Source organism: Podarcis raffonei, chromosome 10, assembly GCF_027172205.1.
Source record: "Podarcis raffonei isolate rPodRaf1 chromosome 10, rPodRaf1.pri, whole genome shotgun sequence".
NCBI lineage: Eukaryota > Metazoa > Chordata > Lepidosauria > Squamata > Lacertidae > Podarcis > Podarcis raffonei.
The window spans coordinates 7768500-7796291 of record NC_070611.1 but is presented as its reverse complement, the minus strand read 5'-3'; the positions used below and the strand labels follow the sequence as shown (position 1 = coordinate 7796291).

The following is a 27792-nucleotide window of genomic DNA, read 5'->3' as shown; positions in this document are numbered from 1 at the left end:
TTTAAACTAAGATCATTGCTTTATTAAAGACAACCTTTGTACCCAAGGAAATACTGATATTTACATCCTGCAGTCTTCCCAAAGACTCAAGAGCCAGCCTCTAAGAGACTTTTACTGCAGGCCAAATTCTCTCCCCCCCCCCCCCATTTCCATGCCAGCCAATTATTCTCACAACCCAGTTCAGCTATTGTGGCAAATCCTCTCTTGTAAATCGCTTTGAGGTTTGGGGGAGCCTTGTTTTATAAACCAGTGTATTAATTTTATGAAATGAAACAAACTAAACTCTTTCTTCACCCCAAAGCTCCTATGGCTGTACTTCTGACTGCACAGTTTGGCCACCTTTAAAAACTTACCTGTGCAACCTTTTACACAAGGCACCCTCTCAGACCAACTTGGCCACTGGCTCCCAGTCTTCACCAGATAATTATAAATACTGCACTATTCATGATCTGCCACGGTCTTTAGCTGGGCCACCTATATCTAGACACCAATCCTTTTTATTTCTCTAGCCTTTGCTTTCCCCTCTTTCTACCCAGGCCTGTAGCAACCCCCCAGCCCAATTTTTCAACAAACAAATAATTAAACAGTTGTCTACTTGCTCTTCATCAGGGAAAATGCAAAATCTCAGTCCTCAGCAACAGGGGATGTCGACAGGAACAACAGACCAGGAAGACAAAACGACAAACCAGTTCTCAAGTTCTCTCTGGCTGATCTTCAGTTTGATTAGGACTGCAGCTGTTTCAGAGTGCTCTAGACTTCCAGACGAAGGCATAGAAATCACAGAAAATGCTGCAAACCACTGTAAGCCCCTAGTGTTGATAGCGGACCACTGCAATATGTCTGGTGTTAACAGCTCAGAGCCCTTGCAAAGAGTTGTTGGAAAACCCTAGCAACAATCCAGCCAGACTTAACAGGCTTCTGTGTGACTAAACAGCCAACAAGGGGAAGCAACTCAGGTTAGCTCATAAAATGCAGTTCCCACAAACTCCTAGAAGGATCCTAGAATAGAATCATAGAATTGTAGAGTTCGAAGGGAGCACAAGGATTATCTAGTCCAACCCTCTGCAGTGCATTAATCTTTTGCCCTGTGTGGGGCTCAATCCACGACTTTGAGATTAAGAGACACACACTCTTAATCTGTTCCTGTAAGGGGCTTGTTGCTTGTGTACATGTATGTACACAATGTTTTAGATGTATTAGAATATGCCCTGTAATGACAATAACTTTACTTGATTACCACAGAACGTCAGCTGAGAAAACTGTATTTGTCACACTGGTGTTGGACAAGAATATATTCCAGCTGAACATATTGTTCAATTATAATACTTGCTGAACTGTACCCAACACGAAATTGTATCTTTGAAACTGTGACATGTATACAGCTCTTTCATCTTCACTAAAAAAGTTAGTTTAGCACAGAGAAAAGTAGGCTTTGTTTCTCATAGAATTCAACAGTGATTAATCTGTTTGCTCATTTCCCAGTGTTAGGCCAGTTTGTTCTCAAATTAAGAAGAATCTCAACATCTTGCTGCGCTAACTTGTAAATTCCAAGTTCATTTAATGCTGCCATTGCTGTGGGCTGACTTGAATTCAAGGTGGTTTCAGTTCTGTTTTCAGTGGCTGAGTGAAGAACATCCTTTAAAAGTAGGGCTGAGCCAACATTTAAATTCAGCACAATACAGGCCTCCTTTATGCTGCAAAAGAAAACGAGAAAGTCCTCATTTCAGAACGGGAAAACCTAGAGAGCTATGTAAACGCTTGGAGGGGAACTTTAAGCTTGTTGCTTATATAGTAGCCCATCCTGCCATACGAAAACCACATTTAAAACAGAAATCGGAACAACAGATCTTCATGCTATATCGGCTTTTTTTTCTTTAAGTGACAAATATCTCACTAAATACCTCAGCCTGTAAATGGTAAGTTCACTTTTTTGTACAAAACGGGGGAGGGAACCCATGCCTGCCGAAGTTATGTTATTTAACTACTGTCTTCCAGTTAATTTGGCAAGGACCATGATCTTACGCTTTTACACCTTAATCTTGTCCCATAATTATTCCCCAACAGTGATGTAAAAGTATTAAGCAGTGGTCTTTATATGATTACTTGCTTATTTAACTAACTAACTAACTAACTAACTAACTAACTAACTGCCATATACCTGTAGATCTCATGGCGGTTCACAACAACTGCAATATAACCAACCCTACTGTAAATGCTAGAAGAAGAAGAAGTAGAGTTTGGATTTGATATGCAGCCCTATCACTACCCGAAGGAGTCTCAAAGTGGCTAACATTCTCCTTTCTCTTCCTCCCCCCAACAAACACTCTGTGAGGTGAGTGAGGCTGAGAGACTTCAAAGAAGTGTGACCAGCCCAAGGTCACCCAGCAGCTGCATGTGGAGGAGCGGAGACGCGAACCCAGTTCCCCAGATTACGAGACTACCGCTCTTAACCACTACACCACACTGGCTCTAGCCAGTCTACGTTTTTATTAAAACTCTTAAAAGGGATGACTCTCTCTCATACCCTTTCTCAGAAAAGTGTTCATAACAACAGGGTAGGAGGAAGAGGTTCCTTGCAATTCCTTCTCTATTTCCCCCCCAATATATAAGTTTTGAAATAAACTAGAAAGTGAGATATGTTTTACTTACTGTTTGAAATAATTCTCTGGCCTCTTGCAGTAATGTGAGAACAAAGGGAAAAGATTCCTGGTCATGTCGAACTGTAGCTGCGCTGCTCCTCCTTCATTAAAGTGATTGGCCAGAATGATCTGTATACAGCATACAAAGAACAGGCAGGTCATAGTGAACATTTCTGGCATGATTTATCATTACGGCCCTAGTCACCCAGGACAGACACTTACTTCCTGATAGATAAACAAGTCCACCTTCTCTGCAAGCATTTGCCAGAAGATTTTGAACAACGAGTAGCAAAGCTGTTGCTCTAGTTGCAGGAGCTGGTCTCTCAAGGTCATTAGCAGTGGGCAGGCAGTGGCTGACAGAGACATCACAGCCTGTTCTGACTGGGAAGGCAAAGACAGCCATCTGAAAGAAACAGAAAATCGTCACCACAAAGGAAAGCTTCTGACAGCACCCAACTCCAAGTTTGCTTGGGAGTTTACAAGACACTTCATGAGATCTGTTTCCGTTTGCGATTCCAGATCAGCCTGCTATCTTGACAGATGGGGAAGGGGACCACATCTAGCTCAATGGCAGAGCCCAGCTTCCATCCCTGACATTCTGGTTCAAAGCACTCAAGGAGTAGAGAGCCCAGAAACACACCTGCTAATGTCTAGGAGACACAACCAGGACATTGTCTTTGCATTTTGCCACTGGCATTAGGAATCTCTCTCCATTGCACAGGGATGGTGAACCTGTGACCTGTGATGTTGCTAGAGTCCAACTCCCATTGGCCCCAGTTAAGGTACCTAATGGGCCAGGGATGGTGGGAACGCAACATCATCCTTGCCAGCAGGGTGGGGCAAAGGGGAGGAATGTATTTTAATACACACATTACTAGATCCCAAAACCACAGTGAGTAGTATCCATCCTGGATAGCTCAGTTGGTTAGAGCAAGGTGCTGATAATGCCAAGGTTGCAGGTTTGATCCCTGAATGGGAGGGACAGCTGCATGTTCCTGCACTGCAGCGGGTTGGACTAGATGATCATTGGGGGTCCCTTTGAACTCTGTGATATGATATGATGATATGATATACGATAAAACAAAGTGGAATCATAGTGGACTCTTAAAATAAAAACAAACATGGCTTTATTTAACCATCTTGAACATTAAGACAGTTTTTGGAAGCAATTCTGTGTTCCAAAGCTGTAACACTACTGGGTCAAACCGCACAACTACTCTGGAACTGGAAGAATTACTCTGAGGTCGTCGTCTCCTGAATATTCAGGTGACAAAACTGGGTTCTCTAAATGGCAAAAATTCTTACTATATCCTGAAGACACAAGTGTTTTTCATGGCACGATAAAACAGCCGATTTATTTATCAATGTCACAACAAGCACAGAATATAATTTCTTGATGACTGTTCTCCCTCAAATTGACATCCAGATCATTCCTTTCAGATATCTGTATCCTGCCAGATGCATTCTGCAGGAGCAGGGTTTATAAAACAAGGTAATGGCATACAGTATTGTAGGAAGAAGAACACCAGCTATACATTTTAAAAATTCCCCTTCACTCCCTTCCAAACTGTGTACAAATTAAAATGTGTCCAGCAAAGTATTACCTTTCCTTTTTGTACATCCTGGCAGCCTCTTTGACCTCTCTGAAGACATGGTCCACCTGACGAGTCAGCATGTCATGCTTTAGTCGCTCCAGGAGGTTGATCATGTCATCAAATACGGAGCTTTCCATGGAAGCCAGTTGTCCTAGCTGCAGCTTATTTAGTGCGTTGCTATCAGCACAAACTTCCAGCGCCGCCTGCTGAAGCTGCAAAAAGAACTAGATAGACATGAAGACCCTGCTGTAGGCACTGCCGCCCAAAAATTGCCACACCTTAAAATGGCCGCAATCTGATCCCCTGCACTTTGAAAATGTACTGAATTCTATCAGTGCAAGTGAAAGGCAATTCTATACTGTGAAGAAATGGGAGCAGTTGTGTAACAAAAGGCGTTTAAAAGTAAGTTCTGACAATCCACAAAGAGCAACTGTAGTTATGTAAAACGATCATCACTTACAACGTTGTCCGCCCAGTCTGCCAGGACTGTTGCTATGTAGTTCACAGCATTGAGGATGGCGCAGTAGCGAAAGGCTAAAGGCATTCTGGTCTCTTCCTTCATAACTTGAGTGAGCCGTATCCTGAAGTCATCCACCAACTCCTTCTGCAACTCTAGGAACTGAAGCTTCCGAGCAGCTGCAGGAAGGTGTTTATATCTATCTATGCAGAACACATTACAAGGAATCTGGTAAATTATTACATATTTTTAAAGGCTCTCTTTTGTTAGAAAGCACCTACCGCCCAAGATTTCATCACAGACTTAACTGGCCCTGTTTAAGGAATGGGAATGGTGTTACAAAAAATTGTTTATTAATGTGCTCAATGCTTTGCGCTATGGCATTTAACACTTTTGCCTCCTTTTCATAGTCTCTGCTGTCCCACAGAAAAAGCATTTTTAATGGATACAAGACAGGCTGGGAACTTGTTCTGCAGACACACAAAGGCCACATTTCATGCCCCTAATGACATTTGTCTATTGTTCTACGGCACTGTGGCTCAACACTGACTGCTAACTAACTTAATAAAATAGGGGTATCAACCTAAAACACATTAGGCTGGATCGAGAGGAAGTTAGCCACCATGGTTTCAATGGACTTGAAGTTAACAATGACTAACTTTTCCCCACTGATTTCAGCAGGCCTAAGCCTGAAATACTACACACAGTTGAGTGCGAGTCAACTCAATGGGATATGCATGAGATAATGATGGAAAGGGCAATTCACTTCCTCTGAATTAACCGATGCTGCTCCATTGCTACTCAAAGCATAAGGTACCTGCTTACCGTACACTCAAAATCCATACTATAATGATTAGCAATGTTTGGTCTCTTTTAGGTTTCTGAGTATTCTGTTTTTCTTTTTTAAAGGTACATTATCCCAGCAGTAATTGCCCAACATATCCACACTGTTAGTATTAACAGTGCCATAACTACCTTGTGAATTATTCACTCATGGGAAGAAGAATGAACAGAAACTACACTGATTTGTTCCAGTGCAAATGCAATTCCAATTTCCAACTCCGACTCCTTTAAAGCCCTAAATGGCCTCAGCCCAGTATACCTGAAGGAGCGTCTCCACCCCCATCGTTCAGCCCGGACACTGAGGTCCAGCATCGAGGGCCTTCTGGCAGTTCCCTCACTATGAGAAGCGAAGTTTCAGGGAACCAGGCAGAGAGGGCCTTCTCGGTAGTGGCGCCCTCCCTGTGGAACACCCTCCCATCAGATGTCAAGGAAATAAACAACTATCTGAGTTTTAGAAGACATCTGAAGGCAGCCCTGTTTAGGGAAGTTTTTAATGTTTGAAGTTTTATTCTGTTTTTAAGGTTCTGTTGAAAGCTGCCCAGAGTGGCTGGGGAAACCCAGCCAGATGGGCAGGGTAGAAATAATAAATTATTATTATTATTATTATTATTGTTATTGTTATTGTTATTGTTATTGTTATTGTTATTGTTATTGTTATTGTAATTCTTATTATTTGGTGACAACTGTAGCCACTGATAGGATGTTGATCTCCTTGTTGATTGCGTTACAGTTCTTGAATTATTCAAGAACTAAAACCCAATGCCAGAAACGTTATAATTACCTGTGATAACCAGTAGCAGAGTCATAAAAGTTTCAGCACAATCTGGGACTTTCATTTCATCGACATCTGTAATGTCTTTATACTGTGATATCCAGGCAGCTTCAGATGAAAGCATTGAGTCCATCTTTTGAAGAGCAACTGCCAGGCACAGAAAACCAATGAAGAACTTAAATATTTAAACAGTTACCTTAGTTAAAATAGAATAACTTACCGTAGTTCCCTTATTATTTCAAATTTTATTTCAATAGGGAAACAAATTGTTCCTTTTTAAAATGAAATTTGGGACGGGAAAAGCATATCAAATACGTCAATTTCAAATCAAAATTAAGATGCTGCTTCAACTAAAGGAGCTAACTGAACGAACCTTAGTAACGGCTAAAACAACCAATGTGAACCCAGTAAGAGAACACGTTTATCAATAACGCCCTGGAATCAGATGAGTTCTCTTATACCAACTGTTAAAACCCTTACAAAACTGACAAACACTATTGTCTTTATGCAAGTATTGGCCAAAATAAAGCTTAACACTTCCTAGTGCCACATTTTTACAGTTGTTTATTCGAATTTCATAGGTTTTACAAACTCAACTTCTTATTGACTTGATCTTCAATTTTACAATAAACTGTAATAAGGGGGTAATTAGCAATACTGCATCCTTTTCCAAGTTGCTTTTGCTATTGTGGTTTCTTCTCTACTTTAAAGTCTCCTGAACAATAACAGGAACAAGAAGAATAGCAAAGAGAGTACTATTCAAGCAGAAATAGGATGATGGATCTGACATGGAAAGCAAATATGCACCAGCTGCCTCATCTCTGGTGGTACAGTCTGTCCTTGCCTCTATTTTCTTTGTCAGGGATTTGCTTTGCAGTAGATAAAAAGCTCGGAAGAGCTCAGATGTTACAGCAGTGTTCCTTTGGCAAGCTCGGCCATCTCCTAGAAGCCTATCTCAATAGTCTCAATGGCTAAAAATCCAGCCTTAATTCATGGATATTGGCATCTTAACCCTCTCCCAGTAAAGCTGGTTCTACCATGCTACGTTTGACAACTACTGTATTTTTCGCTCTATAACACGCACCCAACCATAACACGCACATAGTTTTTAGAGGAGGAAAACAAGAAAAAAAATATTCTAAACGAAACAGTGGATGTATGATTTTTGTGGTTCATGCTATGGCCACAGACATGTGATCTGACGGTGAGTTTGGGGTAGCCCAATGCAAAAATCCTGAGGATCCATGTGGATCCATGCTTTGTAACCACGTTTTTGCACCACTGCTGCCCCAGGCAACAGTGGGTGCGTGATTTTTTGGTGCAAGCTGTAGCCATGGACATGCTATGTGATCTGATGGTGAATTTGGGGTGACCCAGTGCAAAAATCCTGAGGATCCATGTGGATCCGTGCTTTGTAACCAGGCTCTCTGTCCCTCTCTTCTCCCCACTCAGCGGCTCTTCTCCCGCTTTGCTGTTTCAAAGTGAGCCACGGAGGAGGGAAGGAAGGGGAACCATGGATCCTCTGCTCACGACTGCAGCAGATCCCCCCGCCACCCGCAGGCATTCGCTCCATAACACGCACAGACATTTCCCTTTACTTTCTAGGAGGAAAAAAGTGAGTGTTATGGAGCAAAAAATACGGTAATATTCCTGGGATAGCCCTCTAGCGGCTATCAAGTAGGCCTCCTGATTAGGAAACAAGCTATATCCTCTGCTGTTCATCAGGATTATTATCAGACAGATCTATATACCTCTCCCCACCAAAAGCCTGACACCTTTAGGAGCAGCAGCACAGACTGTGTTTCTTACAATCATGGGCCTCTGCAGAAAACTACGTACACTGTAAATTCTATCCCAAATGCAAACATTTAGAGCACAACTCTAGTTCCAAGACTTGTTCAGATTTAAAACAGTTATTCCCCCAAGGTAGGGGAGTTTGGAATGGCCCCCCTCCCCAAACACCCAGTTTCTTCAGGTCTGGTTTTTAATCAGATCTCCCCATAGTATCTTACATTTTCTTTCCACAGTTAACCATCTTTGAAAACAGGTTTCTTCTGATAGAATGTGCGTGCAGCTGGGGAAGCTGTTGAGATACCCATGAACGCTGTGCAGCTCTCTCTCAAAGAGAAGTACCTCATCCACCAGGTGACAAAAGAGGTTGTCGTCATACAGCAAGCAAGGGATATCGGCAGCCAGCTTCTCAAGAATCAGCATCACCAAAGCTCGGGAAAATTCCAGCTTAAGAAGAAACGAAGGGATTAATTCAGATGACAACTGCATTTGTATCAGAAATGGTTAAACTTCAGGCTGGTGGAATCTACTTTTTTTTTTAATCAATGCCCCACCACCCATGCGCAAAAGAGACACATTTAGAATTAAAAAATCCTGAGCCTAGAACATTTTCTCACAGTCCTTTCAAATGGAGTATCTTGCCCCCCATCTTTCTTAATTTCAGTAGTCTGCATGTGTCACTTTCTTGCTGCTGCCAATAATCAATCGGGAGTCAGAAATCCTTGCTGATCAACTGGAAAACAGCCAGTGATCATAACAGTTGTTTCCAGTCAATCTTCTGCCCATCCTGTGTTGGACGTATAATTTCATGGTTATCAGTATGTTAAAAATATACAGAGATGCTTACCTTTGCATTCACCGATACACCTGCCTTGTCCAACGCTGGTTGGATTTTGTCTTCAAGAAACTTAGCATGATTTCCTATCCACATGAGTACCTGGGTTAGGTACCATTCAGGCTTTTGAGAAAGGAGAAGAATTCACAGTATCGGTTGTTAGCTCAAAGGTGCAACCTACTTTGTCCGATCATAGCATCATACATCACCTTAGCCTGTTGGCCCAGTTCCCCTCTAGCAACCCTTGCCACTGCTTCTTATATTCCCAGAAATTAAGTGGTTTGTGCTTGGCAAGGGAAGTGCTTAAGCAAAATGAGTTTGATAAGCAGAACACATGCTTGCTATAGGTGTGTGCTGCAGTACAGACAAGAATTTCCTTAAAAGATATAGGAAACAGACTACCCAAGTCACAGGCCAATAGAAGGGATATAAACAACGAACTCTTTGTTTTTGTTGCAACAGACCAACACAACTACCTTTCTGGAAACTGGGAGAATGGAGTACATTGGAAATCAATGCAAAGCAGCAGAAACCTAGATCAAGTTAGCCCAATATGTTTATAAGATGTCTAGAGCTCACTTAAAGTTGTTACTAAAACCAGGCGTCATTTCATACATTTTAAAAGATGCACAAAATGCGAAATACATGCCAATCTTCCCAATGTAATGCAGGAAGAGGTTTACTTCTAACTGATAAGACGCTGTCTGCATATTTTTGCGGTTGCAGCTGTGGGAGTTAATGGAGCAAGAGAAGGGATGGGGAACTTGTGGCCTGTTGCATGTTGGACTACAGCTCCCATCGTCCCTGACCATTAGCCATGCTGGCAGGGGCACATGGGAATTGGGAGTCCAGCAACATCTAGAGAGCTAAAAGTTGTATTTTAAATGAAGGCTGAAAATGGATGGAAGGACTAGTAACTTTTGAGAGGCACATATGCACATCCCATTCCACCCCACCTTCCTTCATATATCCTTTTAGAAGGTTCCATTTAAGACAAGGATTTTGTACAACACCATCAACCTACCTTGCTCAGCACATTGGTTTGTCTATTTCCTGTGAAGTGATACTTGAATCTTTTCTGAAGAGGAGCCAGCATGATCTGCATAGGTAGTATGATAGGTGGAGACGGAGGAAGAATGTATTTTTCTGGAAGCTGTTTTGGTTTGGTTAATAGTTCATCGCTGAGATTTTTAAGAGTCAAAGTTAAATGTCTTATTCATACAGATACAGACATATAGATCTCTGGACCACATCCTAAGTGAGAAAAATGCTGGAAGGGATCATGATAAGCAGGCAGAGTAGCGTGATCTGTTTGTACGCCTCCCTGCTATCTACAGGGTACAAAATGAAAGACATAGCCTCTCTCTTCACTCCTCAAATTATACCGTTTTTGTTCAGTTTGCTTAGCAAAGTGTCATCAGGGCTTATCTCTCTGGACTCCATTTGCGTTATTAAGTCACTTTGCTACGACAAGAAACATTGATTTGTATTAGCTACAGCTCACCTGCCCCATATCCCACACAGTTCTGGAGGGTCCCCATAACCCTCAGGAACCGCTTTACAGGGAGATCAACAGTGTACACTGCATAATAAATAAAATCCCAATGTAGAAATGAAACTCTGCTCAAACTTCTCTTGGTCCAAACTTTTAAAAATAAACACAGAATTCTTGACTTCTGACAATTTGGTTGGATTCATAACAAGCTGGTCACACACTGAAACTTAGACATGACTAATTTTTGACTCTTGATTCTGATGGGACCAAATGTGGTCTGGATCCCATCCTTAACGTCTGCCTCTTGATCTGCAGTTGCAAGGCGGTGGCAATGCATATCTCCATGTTGTGAAAATCTTCACCTGCCAGTTTCTGCAGATCAAGGCACAAGAGCATGCCAGGCCGCTTTGTTTTGTTTTCCGTTAGTGGCAAAATTAGCATGCCATAATAATTCATTTAGCACAAGGTAATCTACCACAGCGCGTGGCACTGTGGGTTAAACCACAAAGCCTAGGACTTGTCGATCAGAAGGTTGGCAGTTTGAATCCCCACGACAGGGTGAGCTCTCATTCCTCGGTCCCTGCTCCTGCCAACCTAGTAGTTCGAAAGCACATCAAAGTGCAAGTAGATAAATAGATACTGCTCCGGGGGGGAAGGTAAACGGCGTTTCCATGCGGTGCTCTGGTTCGCCAGAAGCAGCTTAGTCATGCTGGCCACATGACCCGGAAGCTGTACGCTGACGCCCTCGGCCAATAAAGCGAGATGAGTGCCGCAACCCCAGAGTCGGCCACGACTGGACCTAACGGTCAGGGGTCCCTTTACCTTTAATCTACACTACTTTGGAGCTTATGCATATGCCCACTAGGGAAGGACCAGCTTTATGTTTTTTCCAAGGATACGAAGTTTGTAGTTTCAGAAGCTGAGAAAAGAGTGTCTCAAAGTTTGTGTATATCTCTTGGGCGTTGGCTGGCGGTGTAGCCAAGCCAAATGGCTGGGATTGTGTTGGTGCAACAAATGGCCAATGAAGATGATTTAAAGTCTCCTCAAAATCACTGCAATAGAAGAACATATAAAAATTACTCTGATTTAGTAATGCAAAACAAAATTGAAAGAATTATTTCACATTCCTACCTTGACAATTTATCCTTCAGGATCTTGTGCCAGAATTGAACAGTAGATCTTACAAAAGAAAGAAGATGAGAACAAGATGACTCCTGAAGCTTGATATCAACTTCAGCCATGGTTGCTAGAGTTGTAGCAGCCTCTGGCACATTGTTAGTCATGAGATATTGCTGAATGTTGTCACTAGAAAAGAAAAAAGTGAGCAGGCTAATGTGAAAAGATCTTGCTTGATTTTACAATTATTTATGAAGTGCTTAATATTACAGTTGCTGGTGCACCTTATCAGATGGCCACCTGACATGTTTGTAGACAGAGGAGCTGAACAAATACCACTACAAAATTGCACTTAAAATCATCTAAAGAAATCTAAGTCTTAGAAATCTGTCTGAACCCTCTCACCAAAACAACAGAACAGAAAAGTTAATATCCACCAACAGGATCTGCAGGGATTAGCAGGTATCAGTGCTCATCTCTATGCTGTAAGAAACTTCAACAGCTGATTTCTGCATATCAGGACACCAAGAGAATATCAGGCTAAAAATGTTAAAAACCTCAACCTAAGACACATGGCAAGCTATTTAAATAAACAAAAATTCAGATGCACCACAACATCTATTAACTATTTTGATTATCTTGCCCCACCCAACTGAAGGCTCCACATATTCCTACTTTGTTGTGTAGGAAATTAATACAGTGGTACCTCGGGTTACATACGCTTCAGGTTACAGACTCCGCTAACCCAGAAATCGTGCTTCAGGTTAAGAACTTTGCTTCAGGATGAGAACAGAAATCGTGCTCTACCGGCGCAGCAGCAGCAGCAGGAGGCCCCATTAGTTAAAGTGGTGCTTCAGGTTAAGAACAGTTTCAGGTTAAGTACGGACCTCCAGAACGAATTAAGTACTTAACCCGAGGTACCACTGTATTTACAATGCATATGGAGTTTTTAATTATTTAAACCAAATAAATCTGGATTGTGTTAACCATTTATAGCTTGTTCAAAGAAGCTTGCAAACTAAAAAAAATTCCACACACATGCACAAAAACACCTCAATAAAACAATGGACCCATAGCAATGATCCTTTCGGATGGGGAATAGCATATGCAAATGCAGAGCACATAACTCCTCTGATCCAACACAGAGTCCTTTCAAAAACATAAGAAGTCTACCAATCAGCTATGTGGGAGGGAACACAGGGCTCTTGATTCAGTCATATACCCATTCTGTGTCACACAGTAACAAATAGGATTGCAACTTTAATTTTAAAGACGGGGCTCTATGAACCCTACCTTGTTTCAAGGCATATATGCAATTACTATTACTACTATTATTATAGTTGCTTTATAAAAAAAAGTATCAAAACAAATTGACAAGATATAATGCAACACATAAAAACAATTTAAAGTATTTGGAGACTCTAAATCTTTCATCATGCCCAAAACACATACTGTGAGGTACTATTTACCTTAACTCCTCTATTTGTGAAATCCATTTTAAATAAGCCAGGTGCCTTTCAACTTCTTTTATTTGACTTATCAGTACACCCAGATCCTCCATCCATGGCTTAGATGTCATCAAGTGATCATTAATTGAATCGTACAACAGGCTTTCCTTCTCTAGAAGCTGATTGAGAGATTTTTTAGAGTCTTCTGCATTCTGCAAGGCCTTCTGAATTCTTTTGGGAACTTCAGACGAAACTGTGAGCACCTATATAAATATACGTTAAAGAGGCAACAGGCATCTGTACACTGTAAGACATTTCTATTATGTGGCAGAGGAACACATATGTAGCTGATTTCGACCAATTCAGACAAATAACTGAAACTAAGGCTTAATACGTAATAAGGGTAACATGGGATTTGATTGTACACCAACTGCTTCTCTCTTCTTGCCCTGGGAACAGGTAACAGCAAACCCAAAGAGAGAAGGCTGGAGAGAACTTCATAAGTAAGAGGAAAAAGGCAAGAGTAGCATGCAATCTAACAGATCAATCCCTAAATCCTCGTTTCAGTTGTAAGACTATACTAGACCTCATAGAATCATAGACTTGTAGAGTTGGAAGGGACCTTTAGGGTCATCTAGTCCAACCCTCTGCAATGAAGGAATCTGTTGGCCAACATGGGGCTCAAACCCACGACCCTGAAATTAAGAGCCTCATGCCCTGCTGATTGAATTAATCCCAGCTTCCTCACACCTCTGACCATCTATAACAGGGATAGGGAGCCTGTGAGTCTCCAGATGTTGCTAGACTTCAACACCCAACAACCCAGCTAGCACGGCCAATGCTCAGAGCCAGTCTTGGCAACCACTCATGGTTTGTGTGGAGAGAAACAAACTAGAAGACTGGCTTGTTTCATCCATGGAGAAACAATGCAGGAATTTAATGTAAATGAGCGCTACCTAGTAACATAGAAACTTTAGGTTGTTTTAAACTATGGTTTAATATGACATGAGGACTAGGCCACTGTGTTCAGTGGAACCAACTCTCAGATATGCATGAATAGCCCAGCTTCTCCAAGATTTGGTGTTTGATACTAAGGACTATCCAAAAAGCCGGCAGAGAGGAACTGAGAGAGAATTGAGAGCCTCGGACGTGAGATCCCCAGGCTGAGAGTAGATTGACTGATGGACGATTATTGGGATTGGAACCGGGAAAGGGGGGGTGGAGTTTGGGAATCCAAAGGGGGCATAATTATAATTTGTTTTGTTTTTATTTTGTTTTGTTATCTGTATGAGAATTGGGGAAATCGTGGAAGGGAATTTAGGTCGACTTTAGAAAAAAGGCTTTAAGTATGAGAACAGATGTGCAAGTATTGATGTTTATAAGTTATAAATTTATAAGTTAAAAGTTTAAAAGTTAAAATTGGTTTTTCTAAAAGGACTGAAATGTAAAAAGGTTAAAAAATTGGGGATAAGAACTTGCTGAGCCAACAATTTGAACTGGAATACAAGAGGGGGAGGTGGGGGGAAGTCAGGAAAATATGTTATTGAAAGTGAGGACTTTGAATTTTATGTGTTTTTAAATCTTTCTTTTGCTTTGTTTTGTTTTCTTATTTGTGTGTTTGTGTTTCTTTTTGATTTTTTTGGATAATGGAAAAATCTTAATAAATATCATTAAAAAAAAACAGATATGCATGAATAGCCTGAACAACCTAAAACTGGAATGAAATGGAATTATGAAAATAAAAAATCCCGACAGCTTTTAAGTCTGCTTTGGACTCTGGCCAAAGTTCCTCTAGTCCCCGTATCACCTCCCCTGAAACAAATGTAATTGATTCATTATTAATAGCATGTTCTCATTTATGTAAGCTAAATAACTGTCATAAAAGAAGGAATATAGGAACTGTATTAAAGAAATGGAACCACAGAAGTAAACAAGGGGCTGATACCTACAGCATAGGAGATATAGAAAGCACGGATAAATGGAAGAACATATGGTGAAGATGCAAATGGCAAAGAATGGTCTAACTGCATGGGCCTCCAACTAGTCAGCAGAATGGGATTGTGTCCATTCTGCATTCCACCCATGCATAGGACATGATTTTTCAATATGATCTACAAGTATAACACATGCAAGCCAAATTGTGCAACTGGTTTTTTTTATAAAAAAATCCCTCCCAGATGTTGAAGGACAGATTGGGGCTGCATTCTTAAATATAGTGAATTGTTATTTCCAATATGTGAACATGACATAGCCCTAATATCGGTGATTATGCTCCCCATGATTTGTACAGACAACACAGCTCAAAGTTTGTGAACAGGGTGCACTTTGTTCATGTACGTCTTTAAAAAACCAAACATATGCAACTCACCTGTTCTTCCAGCTTTGCTTTATTTTCTGACAGCTGTTCAATAAGTCTGCCAAGCTTGCTTAATGACTCGTAGTCTGTTCCAACCTCCCTTTCCACAAATTCAGACACATAAAAAGGGATATCGCAGCTCTCTGGGTCTCTAGCAATTCTCTCTTTTCTGCTGTCCAGGGCTTCCATCTTTGGATCACCTGCAGTACTGAGTTAAAAAGGTTTGAGTTAACCTGGATGCAAAGCAAATGTGAAGTCCATTTGGAATAAGATGAATTAATTGAACTTCAGTTCAACAAAAATACTAATAGTTACAGATAGGTAGCCGTGTTGGTCTGCCATAGTCAAAACAAAAAAATTTTTTTCCTTCCAGTAGCACCTTAAAGACCAACTAAGTTAGTTCTTGGTATGAGCTTTCGTGTGCATGCACACTTCTTCAGATACCAATCTGAAGAAGTATCTGAAGAAGTGTGCATGCACACGAAAGCTCATACCAAGAACTAACTTAGTTGGTCTTTAAGGTGCTACTGGAAGGAAAAAAAATTTTTTGTTTTAAAAATACTAATAGAAAGAGGTGTGCAAATTTTATAAAATATGGAAATATAAGCTGGAAAATATCTGAGTGGTTATTTTCTTCAGACTAGATTACTCCAGAGACTTTTTTCAATGAGAAAAAAGTATTACTGCAATGTCACAAAACTGGAATCTGCTCCTAGCCATATACCAGAACTATGCTTTTTGCATTTAATATAATGCAAATGCTTTGCTATCCTTGTATGAAAAAAAACACTTAAAAACAAAAACTCAAGACTTTTGCTGTTTGGAAAGTGATGGAGAAACAGACTGAAAAGTGTGAGATGAACAAATGATTAATGGACAGACATGTTAACACCCTGCAAGCAAATCAAGATAAATGCTCATTGTTATATAACCTCATCTCAAGCAAATCGGTGATTGCTCAATGAGGACTGAACAGCATCTAACCACTGCATAAGCTTTGGGCATGCAAATCAGGATGAATGCTGAATAAACAGGTTGTCTGGAAGAGCCCTGAGAGTACCCACCATAGAAGTTGAGTGTCTTCAGAATCTTCTGTTTCTCCTCCCAGCCCTTTGTTGGCCTCCTGTTGAGATAAAGAGGCACAGTTTGAGTCCACCTCCTTTCAATATCAGCTTTCAGGAGCAATGAAACACTGTCTTTCAATATCCATTACATCTGCTTTCGGATGGGCAGATTGGAAACGCAAAAATATTCTAAGTATAAATATACATAAAACTAGAAAATAGATAAACAGTGAAAGAAAGTTCACTTGCCTCTTGAAGGTCCAAAGTTGCATCACTGTTCAAGAGTGGTTGAACCATCTCCATTGTAGCCCACTCTGAAGGGGTATTTTCTGCAGGGGGGGCGGAATCTACATTTCAGAAAATTACAAACCAAGCAGCATACTTTGACACTAAGAAGTGTGCCAATATCAAACGATCTACGTTTAAAATAGAGATTATATTGGATGTAATCACAAAATGCACCCAGCACACGAGAATCGGACTTGAAAGCGGTTCACTGGAACAAATGTATGTACCCATTAGAACTCAATGCCTATTAGCCATGACGGATATATGCTACCTCCACTGTCCGAGGCAAAATGTCTCTGAATGTCAGTAGCACAGAATGACACCTGGGAAGAATGCTGTTGCGCTCAGGACCTGCTTGAAGGCTTCCTATAGGCTGGCCACTTTGAAAACATGATGCTGGACTAGATGATTCACCAGGGCTCTTCTGATGTTTCTAATAGCAACTTCAAACTACAGTGGTACCTCTGGTTACGTACTTAATTCGTTCCGAAGGTCCGTGCTTAACCTGAAGCTGTTCTTAACCTGAAGCACCACTTTAGCTAATGGGGCCTCCTGCTGCCGCCACACGATTTCTGTTCTCATCCTGAAGCAAAGTTCATAACCCGAGGTACTATTTCTGGGTTAGCGGAGTCTGTAACCTGAAGCGTATGTAACCCGAGGTACCACTGTACTGGTCTTCTTAAGATTTACCTTAATTTGTACTTCTTTCCTTGTGCACAACAGCCACATAGAACAACAGGACTCTACCCAGTAGTTGGACTCTAATCCACTGGATCTTTTGATTTTTCTTTTTCCCTAAGACTTCCAAATTTATTGGTCTCCTGAAACTTCCTATTCTATTTTACAATCCCATTTCTTAGATGGCAGACCTTTCTGCGTAGTCTAGAATAGACTTTTACATTTAATTTTTTTTATTGTAATACAAAATCTTATCTATGTCTCTCTTAGCTGCACTTCAAAGTAGATGACATCCACATGCAGAAAAATACGCAACTCTGCCATCCGTTTCCTTGCTGCAGGCTTTTCTTGTTCGGAAGATGCTCCGAGCAGCCATGAATCAAAAGCCTTCGCAAACGTATTTGATAACCGTATTTCATAACCAAGTGGCCAATGCACCAGGGAAGCCTCTCAGCAGCCAACACAGCTGAAAGAAACCTCCATGTCCACAGGCAGTATAACTTAACACACCAAACAACAGGAAAAAAATAAAAACAAGACAACCAGGGCCATTACACTCTGCCTAGAAACATCTGGCTGGATGCTGAAGGAAGTGGAATCCTGGATTAGGTGGACTTTGCATTTCCACTTGGCAGGACATCCGTTGGCATCCATCTGTATTGATAGACAACAGAAGAGTGCGCCATCGAGGGAGAAGTCAAACTGTTGGGGAGTTACGGCGCCAGCTGTGGCTGTAGAGTCCAGTACAGGAGAGACATGTATTCTTCCATCTGGGGCAGATTAAGGTGTCCACTTTCACTGTTACAGGTGCACCATGGCGATTCTTCTCCCTGCGTTCATTCCTCCTCTGGTGACTGCTGATGGATGACCTGACAGCAGGTCTCCAGGCGCCGCATGGTCGCCGGCAAAGAATTCCCACATGGCGGGGTTGACGTCGCCAGCCTTCATGTCTTGTTTTCAGCTATCTCTGTAGGGCAGAGTTGGCCTGGTGTCCGAAGCACGTCCTCAGGGACCCTGCCATCTTCCATTCCACTTGACCATGTAATGATGACAGCCCTGGCAATGTTGTTGTGGCCTTGTGGGGGTGTTGTATGCCAAAAATAGCTTATCTCCTGAGTTTATGCCAATAAAACTCAGAAACGTGAGGAGTTAGGAGTCCAATGTTGTTTATTGCAAAGCAATAGGTTAGTCAGATCATTCTGGAAAACTCAACCCCGCCTGGTGGTTCAGGCAGTGGTATTTATAAAGTTTCAAAGAAATCATTTCAATTTGGACCAATCATATACAGTCATACCTCGGGTTACAGACGCTTCAGGTTGCGTTTTTTTGGGTTACGGACCCACCGAAACCCCGAAGTACCGGAATGGGTTACTTCTGGGTTTCGGCGGTCGCGCACGCGCAGAAGTGCTAAATCGTGCTTTGCGCGTGCGCAGAAACGCCGAATCGCAACCTGCACGTGTGCAGACGCGCTGCTGCAGGTTGCGAACACTGCGGGTTGCAAACGTGCACCCCGCACGGATCACGTTCGCAACCCGAGCGTCCACTGAACATCATTACCTCATTTCATGTTTAATACACATGCACAATAAGCACTGGCAATTTCTGCTGATTAAGCTCTGATTCCCACCATGTTCTGTTACATTGTGTTAGTGTGCATGTTGGGAACCTGCGTTACACGTAGCAACTTATGTTCTAGCTTTGTGCTGGATCTTTGTGATTCGCATATTAGCTGTATTTCTGCCCCAATGGGGGCGGCAACTTGCAAAACCAGCAGTTTCATAAAGTAACAGGCTACCATAACTTCTCTATTAGAAGTTACAGATAGGTAGCCGTGTTGGTCTGCCATAGTCAAAACAAAAAATTTTTTTTCTTCCAGTAGCACCTTCAGATAGTGTGTATCTGAAGAAGTGTGCATGCACACGAAAGCTCATACCAAGAACTAACTTAGTTGGTCTTTAAGGTGCTACTGGAAGAATTTTGTTTTGTTTTGTTTTCTCTATTAGAAGCACACTCAAGGATTTAGAGGGTAATAATAATAATAATAATAATAATAATAATAATAATAATAATTTATTATTTATACCCCGCCCATCTGGCTGGGCCTCCCCAGCCACTCTGGGCGGCTTCCATAGAAACCAAAAATACAGTAAAATATCACACGCTAAAAACTTCCCTGAACAACAACAACAACAACAATTTATTATTTATACCCCGCCCATCTGGCCACTCTGGATGGCTTCCAAAAAAATATTAAAATACTGTAATACATCAAACATTAAAAGCTTCCCTTTAAATGTGACACGTTATCACATTTATGGGGCCACCACCAGAGGGGCACTGCTCGGGCCGACCCCTCACAGCCTGCCTGCTCACCCACCGACCCCTTGTCCGGCCAGACGCGGTCACCCCAGCCCGGCTCTCTCAGCGACCTCCTTCCCCGTCGTCCCACCTGAAGAAGAGCCGCTGCTGGAGCCTCGAGCGCCACGCAGTCTCGTCCCCTCAGAGGGGCGCGAAGGAGGACCGGGCTCAAGCCACGCCCACTCCGCCGCCTCCAGGTCGACGCGTCGGCAGCCCAGCGCCGTGACGGCGCGGAAGCAGCGCGAGGAAAGGGGGAGGGGTCACGTGGCACGGGGGCGCGCCGTTTAGACGCAAGAGGTTCCGCCCAGTGCGCCTGCGCAAGATAGCGCTGTAAATCGCTAGACCCGCGCGCGAACGCCGTGCTTCCGGGTTGGCTTTGGGAAAACCTTCTCTGCGCTCGGATAGGAGCGGGAAAGAGTTAAAATTGTCGGAGTGTGTCAGCGTAGCTGGGACCGGGCAGCCAAAATATGCTGCATCGCCCCCCCCAAAAAAGTATAAAATCATATATTTGGAAGCGGCCACAAGAGTCATCTAGCGCAATGCGGGGATCTTTTGGCGAACGTGGGGCTCGAACCTGCAACCCTGGGATTAAGAGATTTGTGCTCCCACCGACCGAGCTATATCCTGCTTAGGTCCAATTTTGTGTGTTTTTAATTTCGGGAACCAAGGAAAAACCGCCCACTCAAGAGCTCATTCTTCCCATATCTTTATTTTATTTATAACATTTATTTGCCAGTTTTTTCTTCCAGGGAGCTCAAGGCGCTGTCCACGCTTCTCTTCCCCACTTCATCCTCGCAACCCTGAGAGCTTCTTCGCAATGCCGCCACCTCCCTCATGACAGCGGAGTGGGAAAGGAGCCGCAAGGGTAGGGAAGCCCTGAGAAAACGCAAAATTTATTATTGTTGTTACAATCCCACCCTGGTCCTTCCTGTGTATCATGAAACACGAGCAGAGATTGTGGTGCGGCGGGGCAGCGGATTTTACTTTTCGCCCGCTGGGGCTTCCGTGTTACTGGATCGAGGGGGCTCTTCTGCTGCCGCGGAGGATGCTTCTCCGCTTCAGAAGAGGCTTAATTCCGAATTTCTCTCCCACTGCTGCTTGCTGGCTTGCAACCATGCATGCCCCGCTTGCTCTGTGCTTCCTGCAGCCCAGCGGACGGTACTAAAATAAATGGTAAAATAAATGGACGGTATTCGCGCTACTAAAATAAATGGGACTTAAGGACTGTCTCCTTATTGGTCCGCCAAGCCCTTCCGTCACGTGACCCGCCCCTTCCCCCCCCCGCCGCGGGAGCGTTCCCTCCGGTCTCCTAGCAACGGCGATGGACCGCGAAGCGGAGGGTCGCGCTTACCTGGCGCAGCACAAAATCCCGGAGCTTTTGCACAACCTGAGCGCCTTGCTGCTCTACCACCGGCCAGGTAAGCCCGCCTCACCCTGGCCATGCCAGACGCCAAACCTCTTGCCCCCCTCAGGTGAATATGGTGCCTGGGGGGGGAGGATAGTATTCATAGCTGTCAACTTTTCCCTTTTCTTGCGAGGAATCCTATTCGGAATAAGGGAATTTCCCTTAAAAAAAGGGAAACGTTGACAGCTATGGGCAGAATTTAACCCTCCCACCCAAAGAATCATTATACACATTAATTCCCTTTCCATGGAGGCGCAGATTGCAGCTATAACAAAGGCGGCATTTTTCCATCTCCGCCAAGCTAAGCAGTTGGCTCCTTACCTCTCTCGCCCTGACCTAGCCACTGTGATCCACGCGACGGTCACCTCCAGACTGGATTATTGTAACTCGCTCTACGTGGGGCTGCCCTTAAGACTGACCCAGAAACTCCAGCGGGTGCAGAATGCTGCAGCGAGACTCCTTATGGGGTCCTCGCTGCGAGATCACATTCATCCGGTGCTATATCAACTGCACTGGCTCCCGGTGGAGTACAGGATCAGGTTTAAGGTGCTGGTTTTAACCTTTAAAGCCCTATATGGCCTAGGACTCTCGTACCTACGGGACCGCCTCTCCTGGTATGCCCCACAGAGAAACTTACGGTCTTCAAATAAAAACATCTTGAAGGTCCCAGGCCACAGAGAAGTTAGGCTGGCCTCAACTAGAGCCAGGGCTTTTTCGGCTGTGGCTCCGACCTGATGGAACACTCTGTCACAAGAGACTAGGGCCCTGCGGGACTTGACATCTTTCCGCAGGGCCTGCAAGACAGAACTGTTCCGCCAGGCCTTTGGCCAGGGCACAGCCTGACTCCCTCCCTCGGCAATCTTCGCGGAGCTCTGGCCCAATGGTGGCCAGTGGCTTGAATTTAATTAATTTTATAATGAATGATTTTAGAGTGTTGTTTGTGTTGTACTTTTGTATTGTTTTATTGTTGTTAGCCGCCCTGAGCCCGGCTTCGGCTGGGGAGGGCGGGATATAAATAAAATTTATTATTATTATTATTATTATTATTATTATTATTATTATTATTGGTACAGTTGCTTTTAAACGGATCTTCTTGTTAGGTGCCCATATAAATATAGGTATTATTATTATTATTATTATTATTATTATTATTATTATTACTATTAGTTGTTTGTTTGGTGTTGTTAATCATATTTACTCCCCTCTCGGCTTGGCACCCTGTGTAGGGGGACCCACCTGTGCTGCTCCAAATCAGGTGTCTGCTTCCTACCACCAACACCCACAGCTCACTTGGTCCTGACTGCCATGTGACACGGATAATTTTGCCACAGGTGCAAATGTAAGAACAGGGCCAGCCCGCCAATAAGGCAAGGTGAGGCGACTGCCTCAGGGGACAGGATCCACTCAGGCAGCAGATCCTGGATGTTAAGTCTTTCTTCCCTGCTTGTTCCCGATGAAGATCTTCGCTCACCCATTTTTCCCTGGTGGGGAGGGTCTGTATGTGAGAATGTGTGGCGGGGTACCAGTTCAGTCCTCTACCCCAGCGGCACTTAGTTGGTGGAGAAGTTAGGAGGGAGGATTAAAGTGCAGAGAACATGTGGAATTGAGGCCTGGTTGCCAAGCCCCTCACAATGTTCTTGGGCTGACATGTGTTTTAGGGGCAAGGACTTGTAGATGAGAGCTCGTGCTTATTTCCCGTGAAGACAGAACTGTGTCGGAAGAAACTTCAGTGATGCTACAGAAGGCGATAGGAAAACCCTCTTTCACAAGTGGAACTTTGTGGTTGCCGGCATTCATGGTTAAATACCGTATTTTTCGCTCTATAGGACGCACTTTTTCCCCTTCAAAAATGAAGGGGAAATGTGTGTGCGTCCTATGGAGCGAAGACACCATAGCCCCGCGGCCCTCTCCCGGCTGGAGAGGTTACGCGCGGCTATGGCAGGAGCCTCCATAGCCGCGCGTCACCTCTCCAGCCGGGAGGGCGTGCGCGGAGCTAAAGCAGACCCCCGCGACCCTCTCCCGGCTGGAGAGGTGACGCGTGGCTATGGCAGGAGCCTCCATAGCCGCGCGTCACCTCTCCAGCCGGGAGAGCGCGCGCGGAGGTAAAGCAGCCCCCTGCGACCCTCTCCCGGCTGGAGAGGTGACGCGCGGCTATGGCAAGAGCCTCCATAGCCGCGCGTCACCTCTCCAGCCCGGAGAGCGCGCGCGGAGGTAAAGCAGCCCCCCGCGACCCTCTCCCGGCTGGAGAGGTGACGCGCGTCTATGGCAGGAGCCTCTCCGCTGTGCCTTTCCGCTGCTCCCTGACCTGCTCTTTGGGACTGGTGGTGGGCTTCCCCCTGCAAGCCCCAAAGAGCAGGTCGAAAGGAACCTGAAGCCTGGAGAGCAAGAGGGGTCGGTGCGCACTGACCCCTCTAGCTCTCCAGGCTTCCAAGGTAGCCGCCTGAACGCACCTTAAACGGCACCTTGTTTTAGAGTGGGAAAACAAGAGGGGGGAAATTCTCCCACTCTCTGTGCAGCGCTTCCTGCCGCTTCGCTGAAGGGGCGCTGGGCAGAGAGCGGAAGAATTTTTTCCCCTTGTTCTCCCCCCTCTAAAACAAGGTGCGTCCTATTGTCCGGTGCGTCCTATGGTGCGAAAAATGCGGTAGCTTACCGTGAACAAGCAGTTTGCAAGCACACACTGCCCAGTTGCCACTCACCTTGCCTGATGCTTGGCTTTTTCCGTGCCTCCAAACATGGCATCATGGTTTGTTTCTCCCAACCCACAACATGGTCATGAAATCCATTGCCAATTATGATTAAATACCGTAAGTGCTTCAGTTCCCAGGGAAAGTGCAACTTAATGAACCAATGGTGCCCAGCTGCCTCTGAACAATAGTAGAAACATTCCCAACAACAGTTTGGCTATGACAAATTGTCATTTGGGTTCTCCTCTTCCAGAACTACCTGGTGGCCATTCAACCTAGACCCTATGTAACTGGCAAGCTGTGGTACCTTCATTTGCTTGTTTTCCTCTTCCAACCCCATACCTGTTTCTTTTTGTATCCTAGTCTGAAAGTCTGGAGATAAAGCCTGCATCTTTTTTTAACCTTTGCACAATGCCTAGAAAACATTATACATTTTAGTGAGAGTATCTACCAGGACATGTTGAAGTGGGAATGTATGTGTGTTTTTTATCTTACAGACAGACCAAGAGAGTTTTTGATAAAGACACTGGAAAAGATAAAGTATGCAAAAATTACTTCTACGGACTTTCCTTATCTTATGGACGAGTCAAACGTGGATGCAATGTTTGAAATGCTAGACGTTGCGGGCCAAGGTTACATAACCATACCACAGTACAAAGGAGGTTAGTGGCCCTTCCTTTTTTTTAATGAACATCTCATTTCATATACTGTAGGTCAGGCATGTCCAACAGGTAGATTGCGGTAGATAACACCTTTGCTCCCCATGCACCCCCCAAAAATGGGTCCTTCCTCCTGAACCCCCCAAAAAGGGGGCAGATCACTGCAAGTTTTCAACTCTGTGAGTAGATTGCCACCCCTGCTGTAGGTTATTATGGCCACATGTGGCAAGTTTAGACATGAGAAAAACAGCCTCAAGATTATTCTCAGCCTAATCTTTACAGAAATTTAGTGAGTAAAACAACAAATCCTTTATATTTATAGTAAGTAAATTTCTACTGTTTGTTAGTTGTCCCTGATGTTGATAAAAGGAAACAAGTAACATTTGGGAGCAATGCTCTGTAAAAAAAACTCGGTACAGTAAAGCGTACTGGGTTCTTCTTCAGCAGCCATCTCTCCTTTCTCACCCACCCATCATAAACCTGCCTTGTTTTTAGAGACTGGATATGAGAAGTTAGGGGTATCTCTTTGCTATATGGAGATAATGGCATGCGAGTTATACTGTACTATATGTGTTTGAATGTCAGATCTGCCTAATCTATGATCTGACCTCATTCAGCTTCCATCATAAGATCCCCTTCATTTAGATAAACCCAGTATAATGTGATTCTCATTACTTTATGCAGCGGTAGGGGAGGATATGTGCATGTACAGGTTTCTTGCTGGGTTGAGGTTTTTGTCCCATCCACATCTGATTAGTTAAGGTCTAAGCAGAACTGAAGATGGAAAAGAATGCATTGACTATGAGTTATGTATGCTTCAGCAGCCATTTATCTAAGCATCTTTCATCTCCTCTCCCCTATTTTAGCACTTGAATCTTTGGGATTAAGTATCCAGGATGAAATTTATGAAGAAACTGACATTATGACAGCAGAGGAGTTCAGGGGGAAAGTGTAAGTTGAACTTGAATGTTGCACAACTGCTTAATTTTTTTTAATTATAGATTTTTCTATTGCTCCTGCCATACTGGGCTAGATTGACCGATAGGGATCTGACTTGTTTCCCTACATTTACCATCCTCGTCCATCTGTCCCACTTCCAAATGTTTGTAATGTTTGAATAGGGCTTAAATGTATAAAATCTAATGGACGTAAGCCAAGAGATTGAAGCTTTATAATGGTAAGAAGTTCAATCTTATTGTGCTCGGATGTTTAATCAGTTAGTGCTTGCGAACTTTGGAACCACTGGCAACTAAAACTACTCTGCCAAGCTTGCTGTTTTTCTCTGGGTAGGTCAACATTTTTAGAATATCCAGTTAGCCCTTCCTCCAAGATTATTATTGGAATATGTATGGACTTGGGGTTTGTGGAGTGTTAGGGGAGTAGTACATCTGACAGGGGACATACCATGCTCCTTCTGGGGTACTTTGTCCACCTTTGGTCCCCACACTGCACTCAGGCTTCTAGAAGCCACAGATGAGAGCTATCTGCATGCGACAGCCACCACACCCCCAGAACATCTAAACAAGGCCTATGAGTCAGGGACTTACTCTGCATGCGGAGACAGGCTCTGGCAGATTGAGAGGACAAGATCAATAGTGGGTCGAATGGTTAAGAAGGCGGTTTCTGCACATACTGTAGAGGGAAGTGACAGGCAGATAGGGCTTGTCAACCTGGGAAGATAGCCCATCGAGGTGCAGGAAAACTCATCCTAAACCTCCACTGCTTTGTGGGATACCTTGTGGGAGAAGAAAAGGCTAAGGAGCAAACCATACACAAATCCAGACTGGAGTCCCTAAGGCACTTGGATGGTGTCTTGTACACCTCCTTCCGGCAACTCCTTGTTTCCTTTGGACCACATAAGCAAGGTGTTGTCGTGTGGGCAGGCCAGGACCTCCATACCCACTGCCCAGGCTTGCGCCCCAGGGAGGTCACTTCGGTGCTGCTAACACAGAGGTATGACTTCACCCCCAGAGGCGCACTCCATTGTCTCTCAAGACAGATAGATGCCAACTACAATGTTTCGAAATTCCCTACTACAGCTTTTGGGAACACAAACTAGCCAGTTAGCATTAAGTTACCGGTACATTTATTTCAGTGAGAGTAAAGTGAATGCTCAAATCTCTCTCACTGATTTATGGCATTTGAAGGCGATTAACTTTAAAGAAAACTTGCCATGTTTACTGTGGAAAAATTAGGAAAGTGTGAGCTGTGATAGAAATAAGTGGCATTAACAAATGCAGAGGAAAGATTATTTGAAGAAGATTCGGTACTCAAAATAAAATGACCACAATCCAGAACAGATTTAGCATGCAATGATGTTGAGTAAACAAAATACATGCAGGAAATTTCTCTGTTAATTACATGCTTCTCAGCCTCATACTGTATATTGGGAACAGTGAATGGTATGCGCATTATACATTCTAATTGTTGCTTTTTGTTTTCCCACAGGATGAAAAAATTTGCTGAAATGTGGGGAGCATTTTAATCTTCAGTGTTCTGATCTAAAGCTGCTTGACTTCATATTTTACTTTTGAGAAACTAGTATTTCCACTATATATAGTTGACTTTTCCTGGTGTAATAACAACTGCACCAACACTATAGCAATTCTAGAATTTGGCTTGTCAAATAAATACTGGGCTCATTATAGCCAAAATTAAGCAGTTTTAGTCCCTTTACTGCATGGGGGGAGGCTTTTTAAATATTTATTGCCCCAAACTCTCTCCTTAAGGAAGGCTTCATGATACCTATTATTTATATTTACCTCTCACTACCTACAAAATGCAAGGTATATTATGTAGATTAATAAGTAGATGTCAGGGAACTGCCATCGGAGCCTAGGGTGGAGGTAAGGCTCCCTGACGATGCAGGAGAAGGGACCAGCAGGGAGAGAGAGCAAGCTTCCTTTGAGGAAGGAAATAGGAGGGACACCAGGAAGCAAGAGGAGACTGCGGAGGGAGGGCTCCGAGACTCTTCCACAGAGAGCAGCGGGGAGAGCCCAGGACCTCCGTTGGGCACGCCCACTCTGCGCAGGAGACTTCCGCACAGAGAGGCTAGGCGGAGACTTGGAGTGAAGGAATTTTTATGTTGGAAGAAGTTCAGAAAACGCCCACTGATGGATTCTGCCAGTGACTGACACAGCCATGGAGAAAGGGCTGTCCAGCCAGGGAAAGGTTTATCCAAGCAACGTTGCCTAGAGCTGCAGCACCCTTTACGCACAAGCAACCCCCAATTCCCTTTACAGTAGATTATGAGTGTCACTCTAATGGGCCTTTTCTAAACCAGAAGGAAAAGAATTTTACATTTCCTTG

The 27792-nt window shown here is 43.6% G+C and overlaps 2 protein-coding genes across 8 annotated transcripts; one reads left to right on the top strand and one right to left on the bottom strand.

Moving 5' to 3' along the window:
• RINT1 (RAD50 interactor 1) lies at positions 1-25803 on the bottom strand. Of its 6 annotated transcripts, none has more exons than XM_053407263.1 (16): positions 19827-19988; positions 16661-16740; positions 16412-16473; positions 15360-15555; positions 13013-13254; positions 11559-11732; positions 11327-11479; positions 9957-10113; positions 8945-9055; positions 8319-8544; positions 6316-6453; positions 4695-4894; positions 4244-4458; positions 2862-3042; positions 2650-2768; positions 1-1694 (listed from the first exon to the last, which is right to left on the bottom strand). In XM_053407263.1, the coding sequence occupies exons 2-16, from the start codon at positions 16712-16714 to the stop codon at positions 1472-1474; spliced, it is 2451 nt and encodes an 816-aa protein (XP_053263238.1). In that variant the 5' UTR covers positions 16715-16740; positions 19827-19988; the 3' UTR covers positions 1-1471. The 6 variants fall into 6 exon arrangements, with proteins under 6 accessions (XP_053263238.1, XP_053263242.1, XP_053263239.1 ...); XM_053407267.1 differs by having other exon boundaries at positions 16412-16470; XM_053407264.1 differs by having other exon boundaries at positions 15360-15547; positions 19827-19952.
• EFCAB10 (EF-hand calcium binding domain 10) lies at positions 20489-27141 on the top strand. Of its 2 annotated transcripts, none has more exons than XM_053407270.1 (4): positions 20489-20600; positions 24322-24486; positions 25350-25434; positions 26932-27141. In XM_053407270.1, exons 1-4 carry the CDS (start codon positions 20570-20572, stop codon positions 26966-26968), a joined length of 318 nt encoding a protein of 105 aa, XP_053263245.1. In that variant the 5' UTR covers positions 20489-20569; the 3' UTR covers positions 26969-27141. The 2 variants fall into 2 exon arrangements, with proteins under 2 accessions (XP_053263245.1, XP_053263244.1); XM_053407269.1 differs by lacking the exon at positions 20489-20600 and adding an exon at positions 21014-21153.
• Positions 27142-27792: the final 651 nt, after the last annotated feature.